The sequence below is a fragment of the Neophocaena asiaeorientalis genome, unplaced genomic scaffold (genome assembly GCF_003031525.2).
Source record: "Neophocaena asiaeorientalis asiaeorientalis breed wild unplaced genomic scaffold, Neophocaena_asiaeorientalis_V1.1 scaffold251, whole genome shotgun sequence".
NCBI classification, from domain to species: domain Eukaryota; kingdom Metazoa; phylum Chordata; class Mammalia; order Artiodactyla; family Phocoenidae; genus Neophocaena; species Neophocaena asiaeorientalis.
In genome coordinates, this window is record NW_020173377.1 from 11,486,484 (window position 1) to 11,507,607 (window position 21,124).

The 21,124-nt window shown below is 43.3% G+C and overlaps 1 protein-coding gene across 1 annotated transcript in view; it reads right to left on the minus strand.

The window, feature by feature from the left end:
• PRICKLE2 (prickle planar cell polarity protein 2) overlaps window positions 1-21,124 on the minus strand; it is a 166,771-nt gene that overhangs the window by 97,939 nt on the left and 47,708 nt on the right. The window contains exon 2 of the mRNA XM_024746500.1: window positions 49-232. Coding sequence (XP_024602268.1) covers window positions 49-192 — 144 coding nt within the window. The 5' untranslated portion in view covers window positions 193-232. The remainder of the gene's footprint in view (window positions 1-48; window positions 233-21,124) is intronic.

A 21,124-nucleotide genomic window follows, 5' to 3' on the forward strand; every position in this document is an offset into this window, starting at 1 on the left:
CAAAGGTAAAAGCCAACCCCACAAATGCCCTCCTGTCAAGAAGGGTACCTGTTCAGGCTTCAGCCCCGGTGGGACCCAGGCGTACTCCTCCAAGGCACAGCCTGAGTCGTCATCTGAGGTCGAGTTCCTCTGGAAGTCAAACATGAGTTTGCTGACAGTCTTCTCCATCGCCAGGGGCATCACCGTCACCATGTGCTCCTCCTGAGGGCACTTGCAGTGCAGGCAGATCTTCCTGCAAGTGGCAAAGGCGGGAGGTGAGAAGGAAGGCAAAAGAAACCATGTTTTTCACTTGGCCGGCCACTCACCAGCCCTTGGATCCCAAACCACAAACACATTCCTTGGCAACCGGCTTCTGGCATCTGAAGGAGAGTTCCACAGCACGCCTGTCTTTGTAGAAGGCGTGGCACTGCGTACCTGGAAACGTCCTGAGCCATCAGAGGCCACCAGGTAAGCACGCTAAGGGTATTTAAACATGGACTGCAACCTCTTCTTCTACATCAGTATCCCAAGAGGAATGTCAGAACACCTTTTATTTTACTAGGTAGAACACTAGATATGGACCTTGACCACAATTTCCTTGACTGGAAGAGTAATTAAATATACACAATACATATGCAGACCAGAAATATTACCAGTAGGTTTAACAAATAGTGACAACATTCCGTTTTTATAAAAGGTTTCTAGACCTTAGGAAAAGGAAGTGGTTATAAAAATAACTGCAGGTGAGATTTTCTTTAAGAAGAGCAAAAATATTTTTGCCCATTAAACAAAGCTGACCCTAAGATCTCATGGGAAAGACATTTCCACCTCCACTAAAGGTACTTGTAGGTTTGAAATTCTAATTAGAAACCCCAAATTACCCCACATTGGTAGCTTTTTTTTAAATATACAAGAGGATCATGCATGTGAATTATTTCAAAAGATAGCAGCCAAAGATAACAATTCTCTCCCCCAAATAAAACACTTCTCTTTTAAGATTACCATCTGTTCCCTTTTCCATGGCTACAAAAATGATGAAGCAATAAAAACGCTGATGTCAGCAACACAAGAGCATTTCTAGCTTCTACCAGTAAAATAAAAAGAAAGGAAAAAAATAAAGGAGGAAGGAATTTTAATAAGCTGTTGTACCTGTACTCTGACCTTCAGAATTAGCTACAGTAGCACCTTATAAAACTGATGAAACAGCCCAGAATTCTAATCCCCATGTGCCTGAATTTTTTGACAACTGCTTTGTGAAGATATAATCCACACACCATAAAATTCACCATTTTAAAATCTACAATTCATTGGTTTTTAGTATATTCTCAGAGATGTGAAAGCATCACCACTAATTTTAGAACATTTTCTTCACCCTCAAATGAAACTCCATGTGCATTAGCAGTAACTTCCCACCTTCCCCTCCCCCCAGGCCCTGACAACCACTAATCTATTTCCTGTCTCTAAAGTTTTACCTGTACTGGAAATTTCATATAAGTGGAATCTTACTATATGCAGTCTTTTGAAACTGGCTTCTTTCACACAGCATGACGTTTTCAAGATAAATCCATGTTGAAGCATGCGTCAATCTTTCATTTCCTTTTATTGCATTATAATATGCCATATACTAAATTTTGTTTATCCATTTATCAACTGGTAGACATTTGGATTGTTTCCACTTTTTAGTTTTTTTGAATAATGGTGCTTTATTTATGTACGCGGTTTTTTGTATGGATATATGTTTTCAATTCTCTTGGGTATTTACCTAGGAATGGAATTGCTGGGTCATACAGTAACTTAATGTTTAACATTTTGAGGAACTATCAAACTGTTTTCCAAAATATCTGCTCTTTTTTACATTCCCACGTGCTAATGAACGAGTGCTCCATTTTCTCCACATTCTTGCTGCACTTGACACTGTCTTTCTCTTTGATTGTTGCCTAGTGGGTGTGAAGTGGTATCTTACAATGGTTTTGATTTGTACTTCCTTAATGACTAATGATGTTAAGCATCTTTTTATGTGCTTATTATATATCTTCTTTGGAGAAATGGCTATTCAAATCTTTAGTTCATTTAAAACTGTCTTTTTATTGTTGAACTGAAAGCATTCCTTATATACTTTCTGGATACAAGCCCTTATCAGCTATATGCTTTGTAAAAATTTTCTCTCATTTGGTGGGCTGTCTTCCCTTTCTTGATGATGTCCTTTGAAACACCGAAGTTTCTGGTTTTGAGGAAGCCCAATTTTTTTTGTTGTTCCTTATGCTTTGGGTATCATATTTAAGAAACCGTTGCTTGACCCAAGGTCATTAAGATTTACTCTTGTATTTTCATCTAAGAGTTTTATGGTTTTAGCTCTTATACTTGAGTCTATGACCCATTCTGAGTTGCGTTTTGTATATGGCATGAAGTAGGAGTCCAACTTCATCCTCATGTGCCCATCTAACTGTCCCAGCACCATTCAACTGCATTGACCTTTGTCAAAAATCAATTGATCATAAATGTAAGGGTTTATTCTGGGCTCTCAATTCTATTCCATTGATCTATATGTGTATCCTTATGCTAGTACCATACTGTCTTGATTACTGTAGTTTTTTGTAGTAAGTTCTGAGATTGTGAAGTGTGAGCCCTCCAACTCTGTTCTTTTTTTTTTTTTTTTTTTAAATTCAAACAGAAAGTCACAAAAATTATAATCATCCTTATCAGTTCACTCAGTCTCTGTTCTTCTTTTAAAAAATTGTTTTGGCTCTTTTGGGCCCCTGACATCTGAATTATCAATATAAATTTTAGGGTTGGCTTGCCAATTTCTGCAAAAAATCAAGCGGGGATTTTGACAGGGATCGCACTGAATCTTTAATTCGGAGAGTATTGCTATCGTAACGATATTAAGTCTTCCAATCCGTGAACAAAGAACGTCTCTCCATTTATTTCAGTTTACTCGAATTTCTTTCAATGATATTTTGTGGTTTTCAGGTACAAGTTGTGCACATCTTTTGTTAAGTTCACTCCCAAGTATTTTATTCTTTTTGACATTATTGTAAATGGAATTGTTTGCATAATTACATTTTCAGATTGTGGCGTACAGAAACACAAATGATTTCTGTACCTTGATCTTGCATCTTACAATTTTGCTGAGCTGGTTTATTAGTTCAAATAGTGTGTGTGTGTGTGTGTGCGTGTGTGTGTGTGTATTCCTTAGGATTTCCTATATACAACATCACATCATCTGTGAATAGAGACCGTTGCACTCCTTCCTTTCCAATCTAATGCTGATTTTTTTCTTTATCTTGCCTTACTGCTCTGGCTACGTCCTCCAGTGAACAGAAGTGGCGAGTGTGGAGCTCTCTGTCTTGTTCCTGACCTTAAGGGAAAGTATCCAATCCTTCACCATCAAGTATCACATAATTGTGCGTTTTTTGGTAACTTTCCTTTTTTAAGTTGAAAAAGCTTCCTTCTATGCTAGTCATTGAGTGTTTTTATCAACAAAGGGTGTTGGATTTTGTCAGATGCTTTTTTGCATCTATTGAGATGATCAGTTGGTTTTTGTCCCTATTCTTTTAATGTCTTGGCCTGAATTTTGACACCAAATTGCATTTAAAGAAACAAAATCAGTTTTGTCCAGCCAAGTGAGGCTTGTCAGATTCTCCCACTTCCTGCCTTTCATCCGACTGAAGATACACCCAGACAGAATGCACACTTGGATCTGGTTTGCATCTCCAACCTCAGAGAAGCTTCATCCAAACCCTGGCTATTGCTTTTAAAAATAGTCTGAGCTCATTTTAACAGTAACTCTTTAATTAATTAGCTACTGTAAACAAGTCAGGGGTCTTGGGAAGCAGTCAGGGTTTTGGTTTTTTTTTTTCCCTCCGAAACTTTTTATGTCAGTTTATGACTTAAGGGAAGAAAAAAGTTTCAGTGTTTTTAAAGCAAGTTCAGGAAGCTCTTTGGTGACTAATGGTTTTTTACTAGAAAGTCATACTTTTAGAACAAAATGTAGAGATCTTTTTTCTAAAGGCAGTCTGCAGAATATTCATCAGTGAAACTCATTTATTCAGCAAGGCAGGGAACAGCACACTTTTTAACGCTAGATGGACATAATCTAATGAACTTCGAAGCTCCAGAAGAAGGAACAAAGACAAGACGAAAGCAAAACACAGAATTAAAGAACCAGATCCATAATGAGTCTCACCGAGTAGAAGCCTGAACAGGAGGGAGAAAGGGGTGAGGGCTTCGGGCCCTCTTTAGTCATTCAGCAAATAACCACCAAGTACCTACCATCTGCCAGGTACTGCTCTAGGCACTACTGATACCCAGCGAAAACAAATAAAGATCCCTCCCCTCATAGAACCTATATTCTCAGAGGGGAAGAAACAAACAATAAGCAACAAACATAACAAATCATTCGCTCATATACAATAGCACATTAAAGATGCTAAGTGCGACGCAAAACAAGAATGGTGAAGCCGGATAAGGGCAAGCAGGATTAGCATGGAGGCACCGGAGCAGGACGCGCAGCACCTGACTTGCTTACCCCTGACACGCACGAGCCCAGATTCGCACACCAGTCATCCGAGAAAGGAAATATCACTCCCACTTTCCAGAGAACAAAGGCTCAGAGAGTTTAAGCAACATGTTGAAAGTACACCTGAAACAGCCAACAGAACAGAGATTCAAAGTAGGATCAATCTGACCCCCGAGCCCTAATAACAACCTACAGAGGGCGTACCTGACTCCAACCAGAGAACAGCCTCTCACTCCTGAACAACAAACACATTCAGAAAAATCAAAACCAAAGAGGAAACAAGAAAAAGGAAAAAGAAAAAAAAGGTAAATCAAAACCACAAGGACCGTACGTATCTTCCCTGCTAGCTGCCCGCCTTCCATTCCTCATTTATAATGAACAGGCACTTCTGTGGCAAGGCATTATTATTTGCAGAGAATTTTTAACCCTTTGAGCGCTTCCATGACAGCCTTTGGAGAGACTAATTTAACAACTTCTGTTTACAGATGAGGAACGCAAGGCCCAGATGCTCAGAAAGGTGTGGAGGGGTCAGAGGTAGAGACAAGAGCATTTCTCTCGGTCCTCAAGTCTTTCTCTCCCTCTTGGCAAAATGCACACAGCAACACCCAACAGCTCTCTGATTCGACACACTGATTAAAGCTTCTCAGGAGTGCGTGGGGAAATATATGATTTGGCTTTTTTTTTTTTTTAAAGAGACATTTATGAAAATAGAACCTGCTAGTAAAGCAGGATTTCATTAAAAAACCCAATCACACAAAGCTTGCATTGGTTTCATTCTGTCAGAGGTGACATTCTACCTGTACATAATTGGGTTTGTGAATGACAGGTTTCCAAGGAATAAGGCATGATTCAGAGAGCAGAGATCCTGCATCCTCCGTCTCCCTTCTTCCCTCTACCCAGCAACAACCCTTGCCACCCCCCACCCGAAACCTGCAGCTGTAAATTCATTCGCTTCCGTATTCAGAAGCCACCAGTGGCTCTTCCATGAAATACACAATACCGGCAGGTATTGAAGGCTCTCTTTTGAACCGTCTCAAAGTACTCTGGTCATCTGCACCAGTGACCACAGCATTTGCAAAATGACTAACAATTTATACCAATTAACTCACCTACCGTGATTCCGAAGGATTCATTATAAATAGATTGGGGGGCGGTGTGTCTCTAGGGGGGGTGTCTCATCTTTGAGATGTTGACAGGTTATTTATAACACTGAATCCTGAACCACAATGTCTTGTTTTGTGTGAGAAGCGATAGGATGAAGGAAAGAAAGGAGTCTTCCGTTGTCACACGATGCTGACACGTTCAAGTCAAAAACTGCAGGATTCTAGATTTGGATAGGATTGGAAACACATCATTAAGTCCTCCCCCTCCGCGCTTTCCTTCTTTCTCTCTTTCATCCCTCTTCTCTTTCTTCTTCTTCTTTTTTTAATGAGAGGAAAATATTTTTTGCAAAAGAACTCCCATGTGGAAACTCAATATATAAAACAGAGCCGCCCAAGTTGATGTGACAGAAGGAGGCCCGGAGCCCAGCTTCTCTTGAGCTCAACCTTCTCCCAACATCCAAGCATTTTCATGGTACTGACCTCCCAAGGGTTCCAAAGACACAAGTCTGGAAACCAGCATACTTCCCAGGACAGTTCAAGGTCATTTCTAGTATCATCAAAACATAAAGTAGGTGCCCAATAATTTGACAGATGGTAGAAAGACAAAAAGAAAAACAGAGGCTATTGATGGCTTTTAAGAGACAGATAATTCCTAATCATCAACCCTGCAGATCACGATGATTCTAGTCATAGGAAATTGTATATCCGGTTTCTAAGACATTACATGGAGATGACTGGGGAGCAGTGATGTGCCCCAATGACTGTGATTTGATAGGACTGGGACAGGGCTCCGGAAGTGCATGTCCACCAGCATTCCAGGTGATTCGGACATGCACTTGGAGGACATTTTTCTATAGCTAGCCTCCCAGTTAGAAGGGGAGCACCTGAGTCAGAGTATAGTCTGAAAACTGGCGTGTTCTCCCAACATTACTGGATGGTCTCTGGACAATGGACATTTTTAAAACTGTTCCAGGGGATCTATGCCAACCCCTCCTGACTACCATGTATTAAACTCTTATATCACTAAGCCCACCTGTCACTCAGCTAGGTCCCTCTGGGGCATGTGTGTGAAAAGATGCTGGTGAGAAGCAGGACCACACCAGCCACCAGAACAGTGCCTCTCATTGCCAGCCTGCTTTTTGGTCCTGCCTTCTACCTCCCCTGTGGTATGGGCTTCTGTGTCCCAAGTCCATGGTCAGATCAGGTTCAGGCCACTTTTATGCACAGGGTCAAAGGACAGACTGCTTGAAGAGTGGCTCAGTCCCAACACAAATCAAGTGATAGATGAGGAATGCAAAGTTCTGGGCTGAATATGGCAATACCTCAGGCAGCTGAGATCAGGTGTGGGAAAAGACATTTTTCTTAAAGACAGAGGGCTTAAAGAACCCAAAAGCCTCCATAGCTTTTTGCTGAATAATGAATGCGTCCTAGGTGTTTAAATTCTTCCATGACTGGAGTTCACTAAAGGCAAAAGAATAACTCCTTTTATTCTTAATAAGAGGAAGCCTTTTTCTCCTATGGTAATTTAAAGTTACTACCTCCTTATCCTAAAAAGAAAAGCAATATACAATGTATGTAGAAAAGAATCAGGAATTACAGATAAGCAAGAAGAAGAAAAATAATTCAAACACTCACAATCCCAGAGATAATCACTGTTAAACAGAAACAGCTGCTGGTCCCCTTTTTCCCTCATGTTAAGAAACCAGAGACCAGATTTCATTCTATGTGCACGCCATCAGCGAGGACCAAGGGACAAGACTCTGGCCTGAAATAAAAAGACATGAGCCAGAGCTACCCACACATGTACACTCTCGGCAAGGAGATGTGCATTCTTCAATGCAGATAAGTGGGTTTGTTCTGATCTTGTGCCCGTAGCAGGATCAGAGAATTTATTTATGTAGCGTGGAAGACGCCAAAAACGTTGGAATTGCAATGTACACTTACGGGTATCACAGAGTTAAGTTAGGTTCCTCAGATAAAAAACATCTGAAAACCAGATTTCTACAGCTATCAACTTTCAATTTTCTGTGCAAGTAGGGAGAGATGGGGCATGGATAATTTAAAACCACTAAGCCCTGGCTTTGAATTGTGTCTTTGTACATCGGTCACAGACTCTCAGAGGTGTGATAACTTATGTCACTGCCAACCACCTAAAGGATCTGTCCTCGGCAGGCCAGACTTACGAGGGGCTGGGCAGGAGCCAGGCTTCCCCAGTCTGCTCTGCTGCCCAATTTCCTCAAATTTCCAATGAGGACTTATTGGAAACGTATCACACACGCGCAGAGCACCGGCCTAAAATGAACCAAAAATTATTCTCCGTTTATTGCGCTGTGGAACACCTTTCCCACTTTACGTGTTTTTTATTTTTTTTAACTAAAAAACAGGTCAATACGTGTTTTGAGCGAAGAGAGATTGTACTGGGCTGCAGGCTGCCTGGATCTAACTGAATAAAGAAACAGTGGGTATTCTTAGCCAAAAAAGGCATGCTGAGTAAGTGAGCCGTTAAGAATTGGAAGTGGGGTCCCCCTTGCTTTAGATATCGCTGACACACCCCCGCGAGGAATAGGTCAGAATTGTCAAAACTGAACTATCACAAAGAACACTACCTGTTCCCCTCCGAAATCGCATGCGTCACACGACCCACGCACGGGGCTTCAGCTCCTACCTTCCACGTGAGATGAGGATGCTGCGAGAGGCGGAAGTCTGTCCCCAAAGGATCGAGGGCTCCACACCACAGGTCTGAGCCCCAGGGCCCTGACTCCAGTACGTACTTGGCTACTGGAGGATGGCCGGTAAGGCTGAACACGGCGGCTGTATTTCTAATATTAATATTATTTCTTACATTTACAAAAGGTTTATAAGAGTCATTTTGTTTCACAGTTTATCTCCTTTATTCATTCTCAGCAGCCCTATAAAGTTGGCGTTTTCATCCATTTCACGCAGATGAACTACGTGTTCTACAAACTCATAAGCAACTCGACTGAAGTTACACAGACTAGAACCTACGCCATCTGACTCCAAGACCAACGTTCTTCCCACCACCTTGTTTTAAGGAGACTGGCCAAATCTTCCTTCTTTTCTTCTGTGCATCTTTCCATCCTTCCCTGCATCTGTCCAACCATCCTTCCATCCATATCCAACCAACGCCCCAGGCAGACAACAGTGATTGAGCACGTACTGTGTACTAGGCGCTGTACGAAGATGCTGGGCATACAGCAGTGATTCAGACAGTATCTCTAACCTCATGGGGCTTCAAGTCAAGTGAGGAAGACAGACAACAGTCAGGTAAACACATAGATAAACCTGCCATTTATAGGTTGTGATAAGTGTCATGATGGAAACAGGCAAGGAGATAAGAGAGGGGCCGAGGGTGGAACAGGAGAGGCCTCCCCGACGAAGTGACATGTGAGTTGTGACTAGAAGATGAAGTAGGAAGCAGCTCTGAGAAAGACCAGGGAGAGAGTTTTCCAGGCAGAGGGAAAGCAAGCAGAGGCTCTGAGGTGGGGAGGAGTGTGGCATGAGTCATTCTCAGGAGGTGGTGTGTGGCCTCCCCTCCCCCATCACTGTCGTCCAAACTGGCTGAGCCACTGCCTGTCCCAAAGCCCAAGCAGCGATGTGAGATTCAGGGGACGGTGCCATCCTAATGGGTGTAGGAAAGCTCTTCCTTTCTCCTTAATCCCCCCTTCCCCTTGGAATTCCTATATTCCTCCGTCTTGATACCCAGACGTTGGCATATCCTGTTATTTGCGGCCTCACTGGCTCCTTTACCCCCTCCCCCCAGCCACAATGCTGTGTTTTTCCTCTTTTTTGGCAAACACTCCGTCTGAATGAGGGACCCAGGCATGAACCTTGACACTTGCCATGTCTGGAAGCAAGATTTCTATCTCTGTGAGAAAGGAAAAACGGTTTCCTAAGAAACACAGAAGCTCAAGGGCGGAGACTATGACAGGGCCAGCTGGGTACGAGGTTGGTGCGAGCAACAGAGCCAAAACCCGCTGCCGGGCCCATCCAACGCCCTGCCCTCCGCCCGGGCTCCAGGGGCTCTGGCCATCTGCACCAAGAGGAGGTTCTCTCTCCCAGGCACTGCCAGAGTTGCTAGAGGATCATCTTTAGTGGCAGTTGTCTCCTCTCTTAACATGTCAATTCATATTTCCGTGAAGAAACATACACAGTGCCCTACTTCAGACTCATTTATCTTGGAATTTTTAGCAGTGGAAACACATTTCCTTTAAAAAAACAAGAAGCCTGTTGGATGACTTTTCATATTCTCAGTATCTCTTACCAGACTCTGATTTCCAGGTCTGATATCTCAGCAACCGAGGAATGATGTCCTGGATTGGGTTTCCCCAGAATCAGATCCTTGGAAGGCATGTGAACATAAAGAAGTTTGGGAGGTGATCCCCAAAAGACCTGAGAGGGAATCGGAGAAGGCAAGCAGGGCGGGGAAGGATGCTAACACAGGGAGAGGTGATGACCAGCTGAAGCTCTGGGCAACTGAGACTCCTTTCAGCAGTTGAGGAGCTTCGGGAGATGGTACAGAACATTCCTCAGAGCTGTCCCGCTGGAGAATCAAGGAGGCAGGAGTACTTACCCCCCAATTCCCAACAGTCACTGGGTGAAGACCACACCCGGGCCCCTGTGGCCCACCCCACATACGAGACAGGCAGGCTAGAGCAGAGAGTTACAGCTGCTACCGAACGAGGAACCATGGGTCAGGGTACCCTGGAAAGGTGAGTGCCAAGGGGGAAGAGGGTACTACTGCAAGTGTTCGAAGGCAGCTTCATTTATTAAACAATAATTCACTGAACATCTACTATGTACTATGCATTCTGGTGGTGGTTGTGAGGGATTAAAACAAAACAGTAAGGAGCCCCTATCGGACTGGGACACAAAGATCTAGGCCACAAGGAGCTAGAGCATAAATCTCAAAGTCAAGAGTACTTGTGGGGTTAGTTAAAAGAGTGTCCTTGTTCCTAGGAGATAGATGCTGAAATACATACAGGTAAAGGATTATGTCTGTCATTTATTTTCAAAGGGTTGAGCCAAAATAATAATCTATGTGTGTGCATCGCGGGCACATGCGAAAAAGAGAGGGAGGAAGGGAACAAGCAGCACAAAAGTGCCAAATGTCATCCACAGACATTTCTAGAAGGGTGTCTGGAAGTTCATTATGCTATTCTTGTAAACTGTATATAACACTGCAAGTTTGCAAAATAAGTTTTGAAACGAAGAAACAAAGTGAACAGTCCTGTGACTTTGTTGTTAGGTCAGTTATTAATAGAAAACCTACCATGGGCTGGGCACTGCATACAACTTGCTAAATAGGAGGTTGTTAGGTAAAAAGAGAAGGAAGGAGTATCCCTGACGGCTGAATAAAGGCACGAGGTGAGAGAGAACAAGGTGTCATCAAGATATTGAGAGGAGTCTAAGACGGTGGCAAGCTAGCAGCTGGAGGACTACACATGCAACCCAGGTGAAGGAGTTTTAACTTTATTGTAAACATGTTCACAGGCTAGTGAGGAGTCTGCCTACCAAACACACAGCTAGCTAATTGAGCATCGTAATGAGTGGAAAGAGTGAGCCCTCAAAGGAAAAGAACTTGGCTACTGATGGTGTCTCCATGGCAACACTGCTACCTCCATCACTGCATCCGTAGGAAAGGCTGTGGGTACCTAGAGAAGCTCTGATTTCCTGAACTGCTGTCAGACCAACCACCTCCCTAAGAAGAAACCAAGGTAGATGGAATGGTTATGCCCGGATCAATTCCTCCATTTCTCTTTGTCCGAATGTTAACTGTGATTCTATGGCATGTATGCTTTTGCTTCATTGGATGTTGAGCAGATCATGTTCCAAGAGCTCCTCCTTTCCAGAGGAGTCCTTCAGGGGAATTGTTTCTGAGGAAATGACTGCACACTGAATTCTAACACTCCTCACCTCCCAACTTCAAGAATTGGAAGTCTCCACAAAATATCTGTTTGCCTTTCTCTTCCATGCCACCTGCCCAAGTGCTTGTTCAGTCTCTACCTTCTATGTGTAAGAAGTTGGCTAAGCCCATGTAGACCAAATCTGAAGCATTAAGTATCCCCTAAGTACTTAAAAACAGTATATAGTGCAGTGCATTAAGATATTAGCTCTTGGAGGCACAGTGCCTTGGGTTCCAATCCTAACTGCCACTTCACTGAGTTGCTGTTAGGATTAAATAACTGAATACCTACAGCTCGCTGAGTGTAGTGAAATCTGACTCTGTGCCAGCTTGCTAGACCCTATGCTCTGGGTAGGGACAAAAAGTAAAACAAGTCAATAAAAATGGTCATGGTTCTGGTTCTCTAGAAGTCAATCTAACCCCTACTAATATATTCTAGTTGGGATGGAAACAGATCAATGGAAAACAGATGGGTGGCAAACGGGTCATTTCTACAAGTCTTTATGAAATACCTAGTCTATACTTTAAGGTGTGCTGGACTGAGAATGGTGATTTGATTATTATCTTTACCAAAGGATTACTTACCCTTTACCATCCTTTTAATATTTCAAGGTCACAGAAACGACCTTGGTTTCTTACCGAGATACAATAAGGCAGACAGGTTTGGATATTAAATGAATGACCCTGGGACTGATCAAGTACTTCAGAGCTGCCCATGCACTTTCAATTCAGTTCTGAATTGCCAAAAATCTCTACAAAGTTAGTCAGAGGAACAAGGGTTATTATTGCCATTTTATAGAAGGAGGAGGGGAGCTCAAAGAAGCCAAGTGCTGTGGTTGCTACTATTAAATGTGATGTGTCTAGAACGCCACATCTACTTTTTCTCACCCTAAACCAGGAAAAGTCAAGTCAGTTTGGTTCTACTTCTAGGGTACGCTTTTTTCAACTTTCCTTTCGAAGAAGACATTTTCGGAGTGTACACCGGGCTCTATGCTAAACACTTTCCCCGCATTCCTTACTTAATCCTCATAGCACAGTTAAGAGATGGAAATTACTAATATCACCCTCATTTTACAGATGGGAAAACCAAGGCTCAGAGTGTTTCTGAAACGTACTCAAGCTCCCACAGCTGCGAAAGGATGAAAATGGAAACGCAGACCTAGATCTGCTAGATTCCAGAGCCCTTCACCAAACACCTGAATGCCTTTCTGGGGCCCCGTCAGACTGACTGCACTGGTCCCTTAATCCATGTAAAACAAGTTGTGCTTTTCTCCCTGTTCACACAGAGGCCCCCAAATCACTGGCAAGTCATAGGAAATTCTTAAGTGGCTGCTTATTAATAACATTTTCAGTTTATATTAGGCTGCCTTTCATCCAGGGGAACTCAGCCAGCTCCATACACAGAGAACCACTGAAATCCAGCCATTTCTGGTATGGATGTGGGCCAGCTGGCGAGAGCATCCCTCAGGGGCTCGGCTTGCGGGGATTCTGGCAATGGTCACACCCTTCAAAACTTGACAGGGCCCTTTAATACCCGTGCTGAAGGGCTGGAGGTAGAGACTTCCCAGAAATCCATGATCCTCAGTGAATGCGGCCAAGGCTCAAGATGACCCCAGCAGACTTGGGAAACAAGAGTGTCAAGAAACTGGGTGTTTACCAAATACCGAGGCTGGAAGCAAGGCCCCGCAATTGATATTGAGTTAGACACAACAGCGAGAGATGTTATTTTCAGGAGAGACCTGGCTTCAGTCAAGTCCAGGGAAAAACACAAAACCCATTTCTCAAGGTTTCCCAGAGGGGGGTACAGTCAAAAAAGGCAAGATGCTGATTTCCCTTCTTCAAGCCCGATGCATGGAAAGGTTTTTGTGGTTTTGTACTGAGCCATGACTAGTCTCTTCATGTTGCAGCAGTGAGAGGATGCAGGGAAGTACAGAGAAAGAAAATAACGTTTCCTGGTTTCATGTTTTATTGGAAAGAAGCCCTGGATGAAGTGAATTCACATGGTCTACAGGAGTGAGACACTGAAAATATTTAAGAGTTTGTTATCTTCAGATTTGACAAGGTGATGGTTGAAGGATCTATGTCCCCTGGACGCACCTCCTACCCCCAAACCTGGGGATGTAGCAATGCCCACGTGCTTTTGGCTGAGCTGAACAACAGCCCAGACTGTGGACTCCCTTGGTGCATGGGATGCGTGACCTCTACTCACCATTTCTACCTTTACCCTTCTAGTCCAATTCACCGTCACCTCCTACCTGGGCTATGGCAACAGCTTACTTATTCTTCCCTGTATCCACTCATTCCTTTCCAGAATCTATTTTCTACTAACTGTTTTGTTTTTTAAAACAATGGCGATAACACTCAACTCCCCTGCTTAAAAAGCTCCACTGGCTTCCCACTACAATTAGAATAAAGTACACACTCCCTAACCTTGGCCTCCGAGATACAATTTAATCTGGCCCTTTCCTGTCTCCCCAACTTCATTGTGTCCCATTCCCCACCTTCTCTACCGTGTTTTGGCCCCAATGACCTTTTGTTGGTCCTTTGTGCTTGTGTGTGTGCTAAGGCCATCCCTCTCTTAGGATCTTTGCAGTGGCTGCTTTACTGCTTGGAGCGTCCTACCCTGAGCTCTTTGAGCTGGTCTATTTTTCATTATGCATGTAATCACTCAAAGGCACCTCCACCAAGAACCCTAAAAAGATTCCCCACTTTCCCTTCTCATTCACTCTCCATTCTATTATCCTTTAATTTTTTTCTTAACATTTGTCACTGTCAGAAACTGTTTTACCTGTTGTCGTACCTATTAAATGTTTTTCCCGTGATAATATAACTTCCAAAAGCTCAAGGAGGTTACCTTGTAACTAGAACAATAAGCATTCAGTAGGTAGTTCTTTAAAATTTTGAATCTCTAAAACCCAGCCCAGAATCTAGCTTGGCAGTTCTCAACTAGAGGCTGAACACTTCATGGGCACAAAAGAAGAGAGAATCACTCTGTAAAATTTTCACTTTTTAATACATATTTTATGGAATTACTAAAAATGTGAACTGTTAAAATGATGCCAAAACGTACAGTGTGAGTTAACCATATGATCAGTAGCACATCGTCAAAGCCACACCAAAGAAAGACTGTCTTCTTCCGGGATTAAACAAGACAAAGGAAAGTTAGGGCAGAGAAGGATATATTTATGTTGAGAACAACCAAGAACTGTATACCATAACTGCAGTGTAACTTAATTCTGCTAAGTGTACTGCAAAATGTCCAATATTTGAAAGAATGCCTTGAATATAGAAAGACTGAAAACTCCCAGTTTATCCTAAAGTAAATGTTCCAAAAAACTGTTGAACTGTTAAGTGAATACTAAAAAGTATCTGAAACAGAGAAGAAGTACTCTTGTGGCTTTGGCATCTGAGACTACAGCCCTCAATTTACCCATCTATAAAAGGGAAGAGAACCAGGTAATTCTCCTTCCAGCTCCACGGAGCTTCATCTTATTTCCTGGGTAGCTTCGCAGAACAGTGATATATTTCTATTTCTACAGGGCCAAAGGATAGTTTCTTCCAGTCCCAAGTTAACCTTAGGACAGTTTCCTGGATGAGTTTACAACAATCTACCATCCAATCTAGCACTTCTTATTAACCTTTCAGGTGACTTTACACGTTTAAGAATCTGATGAAAGGCGGGATCCTCTCCCTTAAAACGGTGAACATACATACATTCATAGAAAATTCTGCGTTTAATTTCAAAAAGTTTGTCAATCTTCGCTGGTCCTTTGGTGCTCGTGGACCCTGAGTTTAAAAATACCTGGTTTAGAGAACTGGCTAAGTGTAAAAGGTCTTCTCTGCTACTCCTCACAGGCCCAGAGACAGTGCCTTATATCTTGCAGATGCTCTATTTCTCACTCTTTGCACTGTTTTCTTTTAAAAATTCAAAATGGCACACGATATGATCACAACCACTTAGGATGCTGAATCTTAGAAACTCAGTGATACAGGATTGAAAACAATTTTTAATCATGGCAAGGGCAAACCGCACTGGTGTTTACGCAGCCCAACTGACAAGGTGAACGGAAGGCAGGTTCAAGCTAGTCTGACCAACATCAAGCCCAGCGATTAGGTTGCTATTTGCCTTTCAGAAGCCATTCAAGCAAGAACTCAAGCTCCTGTTGTTAAGACAGGCACGTGTGAATTCTTTGCTCTGCATTTTCACCCTGCTTCCTAATGAGCTAGGTGTTTCAAAGTGGTGCTCCAACCTGCACAGGAAGCAGGGGAGGGGCTTAGGGTAGGGGATTCATTGTCCCAATCGGTGGCAAGCTTCTAGTCCTTACAGGCTCTCCAGGTGACTTCTGAGATGACGACCTCAAATGCAAGTAGGAGACTTAGGCAGTAATTTAAATGAACTCCTGAATCTTGATAGATAAGCTGTCAGGAGAGGGCTTTAGCTGAGGGCATCGCAGCTGTGAGCCAATAGCAGCCACTGCATATGCCCTGGCCACCCAGCCAATGGCTGAGCTGCCCAGAGGATGCCTACAGGAAACAGTTCATTGTAAAGCAGGTATTCCTCTGGAAGCATCAGAGTAGGGAAGGTGGATGAAGACCCTACATGGCCGGTAATGAAAAGTGATGGGAACCTTAAGAATGGTCACCATATTAATCAGAACAACAGGATGTAGATCCCAGAGAAAGAAAAAAAACTATGAAAACCTTAACTAAAAATGTCAAAAAGCCTGCAGGTCATCCACTTTGGGGAGGAAGAATAAATGCAGAGTAAGTGGAAAACAGAATTTCTTCTCATCATGCCTAAGCAATTAATAGGTGTTTGATATATATTTACTAAATTGAAAGGAGAAGAGAACTTCCCTGGCAGCCCAGTGGTTAAGACTCCACGCTTCCAGTGAGGGGCGCAGGTCTGATCCCCAGTCAGGGAACTAAGGTCCCGCATGCTGCACAGCATGGCCAAAAAAACAAAAAAACAAAAAACGGAGAATCAACTTCCAGGTGAGTGTCCAAGGGTAGACATGACATGTAAGTTAAATCTCTTAGGGTAACTACAACTGATGAATACAGGCTACCCGGAGTGCTGTGTTGAGTAGGATTCTGAAGTGGTGCTGGAGCTTGACAAAAAGAGTGTGGTGTGTCATGAGTGAGGTCCACAATGGACAAGGGAGATGGGGGCCTGGCGATGCAGGTGCTAGGTATCTGCCATACTCCTACTAAGACTGGGACATTTCTAAGAATGGGGTTCAAGCATGGGTACACATTCAAATAAGAATATTTTTCCCCACTCAAGATTTCCTGTCATTCAAATAGAAGCTTCTAGAGGAATAACAAGGAGGGGTGAGGGAAGAAAGCAGACATCTGTTTATCCTGCCAGATCACAGCCTGGGGTCCAGTGAGCGGTGAGATATCAAACTCAGATGATGCTCACAATCAACCCACAATCAATCCACTTGCAGGAAAGTCGTGTTCAGGGTAATAATTTACATGGCTGCCGTATCCTCAATCACAAGACACAGTCAGTCGGGTAACTGTGCTTTTCTGTAAGGCAGAAAAGTGATTGGATATATTGTCCAAATTTGCAAAAACAAGATTGGAAACAAAATGGGATTTAATTCTAAACAGCCAGAAATTCAGTTAATCAGAACCTCCCATTCCTCTAGCTGACACTTCATTTCCTAGCTGAACAACCCAAGACAACAGCGCAAACACCTGTGCTCCTCGAAACTTCACAAAGCATTTGACCTTAGTTAATATAAATTGGAACAATAATTTTTTCCCTTAAAAACAATACCATCCCATCTGGGAAACACCAGCTTCTTATAATTTCAGGTGTGCTAAACATTTATAAATCATACATATCATACAAAAAAATGCATTTATTTACATGGTATGCTTGTATAACACACAGAAGTTCCAAGATTGTTCACATGTATCATTTCTACAAGTTGTGCAAGCTTCAGAGTCAAATGATGTGAATTCAAATTCCAGCTTGGCCATTTACTAGCTGTGTGACCTCGGGCAAGTGATTCAACCTCTCTGTGTTTCGTTTCTATAGAATGCAGCTGATAAGAGAACCTACCTCATAAGGTTATTATGAGAATTAGTTAAGATATAGCACATAAAAATATAGTGAGCGTGTTGCCAGGCATACGGTAAGCAGTCATTAACTGTTAGCTATTAATTACTTTCATTACTCCGCAGAAGGAGAAACTGAGGCACAGAGCAGCTAAAGAGATCTATTTGAGGTTTATTGCAATAAGGAATGACACAATTGGGACTCGAACCTGGGCCTTCTGAATTTAGTCAAATTTCCTTCCCTGTGCCGCCCTCAGTGCTTATTACAAGGGTGGCCGAGAAGCAGCCGCACCAGCAACACCAGGGACCTTGCTAAAAATGCAGAGTCTGCATTTCGTCAACACCCCCAGATGTATACACATTAAACTGGAGAGGTCTTGGTCTCAGGCGCTCTGCAGGACGCTGGCAAACGTGACACAGCCCGGAGGGCTTCTGAGAGTGAATGAGCGGCACCGACACACAGAGGGATGCAGACACCCGCCTCTGCACTAGGCTGAAATATCCAAAGGTCAGAGGTTTTTGCAGGAAGCCCCGAGTCTCTCTCTGGAGGGCTACTGCTTCTCATATTCCGGTGCATGGTCACAACACACAGAGGTCAGGTCCAGATATAAAACCTGACCTTTCAGTTCTCCGCCCAAGAGCAGCCGATGGTACAAATCACATGCCTCCACCGACAAGGGTGAATTCCTTCTGAAACTTCATACTCATCCAGGTCAGGGCCGGAAGAGAACTTACAGACCATCTAATTCAGGACCTACATTTTAGGGAGGAAAGAACTGAGGCTCAGACAGGGGAAGCACATACCTTCTAGTTAGCACCTGATGTGCATGCAAGTGGCAATCAAAAGCCAAGAAGCCTGGTCCCCTCTCTAGACCCCACTAGCCTTGCAGCAGAATCACCCAGTTCCCTCTAGTCCAGCAAAAGGGCTGCTTCCATTCGCCCGGAGCTTTTCCTGCTCATCAGAGCGTCTCTTAACTGACTTTCCAACAAACCTCACACTTCCATTCTAAAAGCCACATTCAAAGCTGGAGGTGAACAAGCTACTCGGTTCTGTTTTGTACCTGATACAGTCTCTTGGCTGTTCCCAAGTTTACCAAAAGATACAGCAAAAGGATTTTAAATCAGTGGCTACATAATGAGGTATTTCTCCCATGAGGGTTCCATAGAGAAGATCTAGAAGGCAAAGAAAAAACATTCATAATACATTACAGTAAAAAGTGTAAGGAGGCCTAGAATGGTGGACATCATTCAGGCTTTGGACAATGATTATCCTGGGTTTGAATTCCAGCTTTACTCTTTCTTATCTGTGTAACGTCGGACAAGTTACTTAACTTCTAGGAGTCCTGGTTTCTCCATTACTAAATAGAGTTAATAATATATAGCTGTGTAACTGCTGTAAGAATTAACAAGGCAAGGTATGTCAAGCACCCTTCACATCAACTAGAACATGGTAAGTGTTCAACCTACGACACTTATTACCTGTTCTACATATTCACACAAGCACTAACACAAAAACTATTTCAGACACATAGATACCCAGAACATACACTGACAGCTATCCTGAAAAATATCTAACCCTGTGACCACAGAAAGTATAGCTGTTTCTCAGTTGAGTCCTGGAACTTTCATGAACAAGTATCTCTGAGGACTCACACTGATGAATGGATGGCAAGAGCCAGAAAAATGGCATCCTGCCCAGTTGAAATGAAATGCTAAGAATTCCGGTCCCAGTCACTTTTAACCCTGGATGGAGCTGGATCCTACGTGTAAGGTTGGATTTTTAAAAACCAAGGAGGGGTGGGGGAGCTGAGGCCAATGGTACTCCCAATGTGAGGCAAACGGAGGTAACTCAAGTCACCGTCTATTGTGAGGCAGACACAGCGCTGGCCTGTAAAAGGTACCAACCTGGACTCCATCTCTATCCCACATCCCGGGGGGGAAATGGTGCCTGCAATCCCTCCAGCGCCCCAGGATGGTTTATGCACAAGTGCCAGGACCAGGAAGAAGGGGGTATCAGAAATCACCACCATTCCTTCTTCCTAAAGGATCACCCTACTGTCCTGAGTGTGCAAGACTCTGGTCACACTTTCTCAAACGAGGCCAGCCCTTGATGCCTCCACTTCCAACCAGTGATGCCTCTGGATTCTTTGCTCTCGACAGTGTTGTGTCTCCTCCAAGTCAGCTCTCATAAAATCTGAGTCTCCAGTTCGGCCGACTTGATCCTTATGGACTTTACAGCCAAATGCGTGCCGGAAGTGTAGCCTACACACCCACCGAGAAAAGCCAGGCTCCATACTGTACTTGAAGATGTGCTCTTTTGAAGAAACGCATTTTTAAAAATAGGCCATGGTGCTGTGGTGGAAAATTCTTGCTGTGTTTAGCCCCATGTAGGGTTTCAGAATTTAAAACGGCTGCACTATGGGTTCTGTAGGACAGATGGGTAGAGGTAGTTCTAGCTGAAGTACAACCACGGTGCTTGTCTTCTGAGTTCCGACTTCACCCAAAGGGAGCTTCAGCTTTGCACTTTCATGGTGGTTTTGGAGATTGCTCTCGATATTCTCCCACCTGCTTCCCTCCCCTCCTCTCCTCCTAACTCCTCCACCCAATCGCTCCGCTTCTCTCTCTCCACACCTCCCCTCTGCCTTGTCCCCAGGGAAATAATGGAAGAAGCAGGCCTCTGGATTTCAGATTCCGAACAAAGAACTGCTCAAACAACATGCCAAAAAAAAAAAAAAAAAAAAAAAAAAAAAAAAAAAAAAAAAAAAAAAAAAAAAAAAAAAAAAAGAAAAGAAAGCTAAGTCTCGGCAATCACTGCCCAGGTCCCCAGGGGAGATTGCGGAGACTCAAGATGCTGGAAACTCGGTGTGATCTTATCCAACATTTTCTCCCCTGCTTCATTCAAACACACCCCCTCTACCCACACACATGGACAAGATATCAAAATGAGAACATTTCATTAAAAATCTTTTCAGGTTGGGACACGAGCCAAGTGCCAAGTGTCAGCCCAGAGCATTAATGAGGAAAACAGATTTTGCCAAGGCCTAGCCCTCAGGCTTCCTAGTCTGCAGTAGTTCATGGTCACCAGCAATGACCTGATTATAAGCACGACAATCAGGGAGGGAGTGAATAGAGAAAAGTTTTTAGTAGATCTTCAAGCACAAAAGAAAAGTCCTCACCCAAACGCCACCCAGAATGCCTGTCTGATGGACAGAGGATTTTGATTCTCGGGTGTTTGAAAACAACAGAGAAGACAGAAGACCATGCCTTTGGCTTCTGAGGTTTCTGCTAATTCAAGGCGGGTAATACAGAACAGAGGTTGAGAGCTCTGCTCAAACTTGGAGCGTTTGCAATCCATGTGTGGTAGGAGCAGTGCTACACTGGGTACCAGGATTTGTCACCAGCTGTGTCATTCAGGGTAAGTTACGTTCTCTCTTTCGCCTTCAGTTTCCTCTGTTGAATGAATATGAAAACTACTGCCCCCTGTAGTTCACAGGTTGGGATCCAATGGGAAATACCAAAATCAGCAGA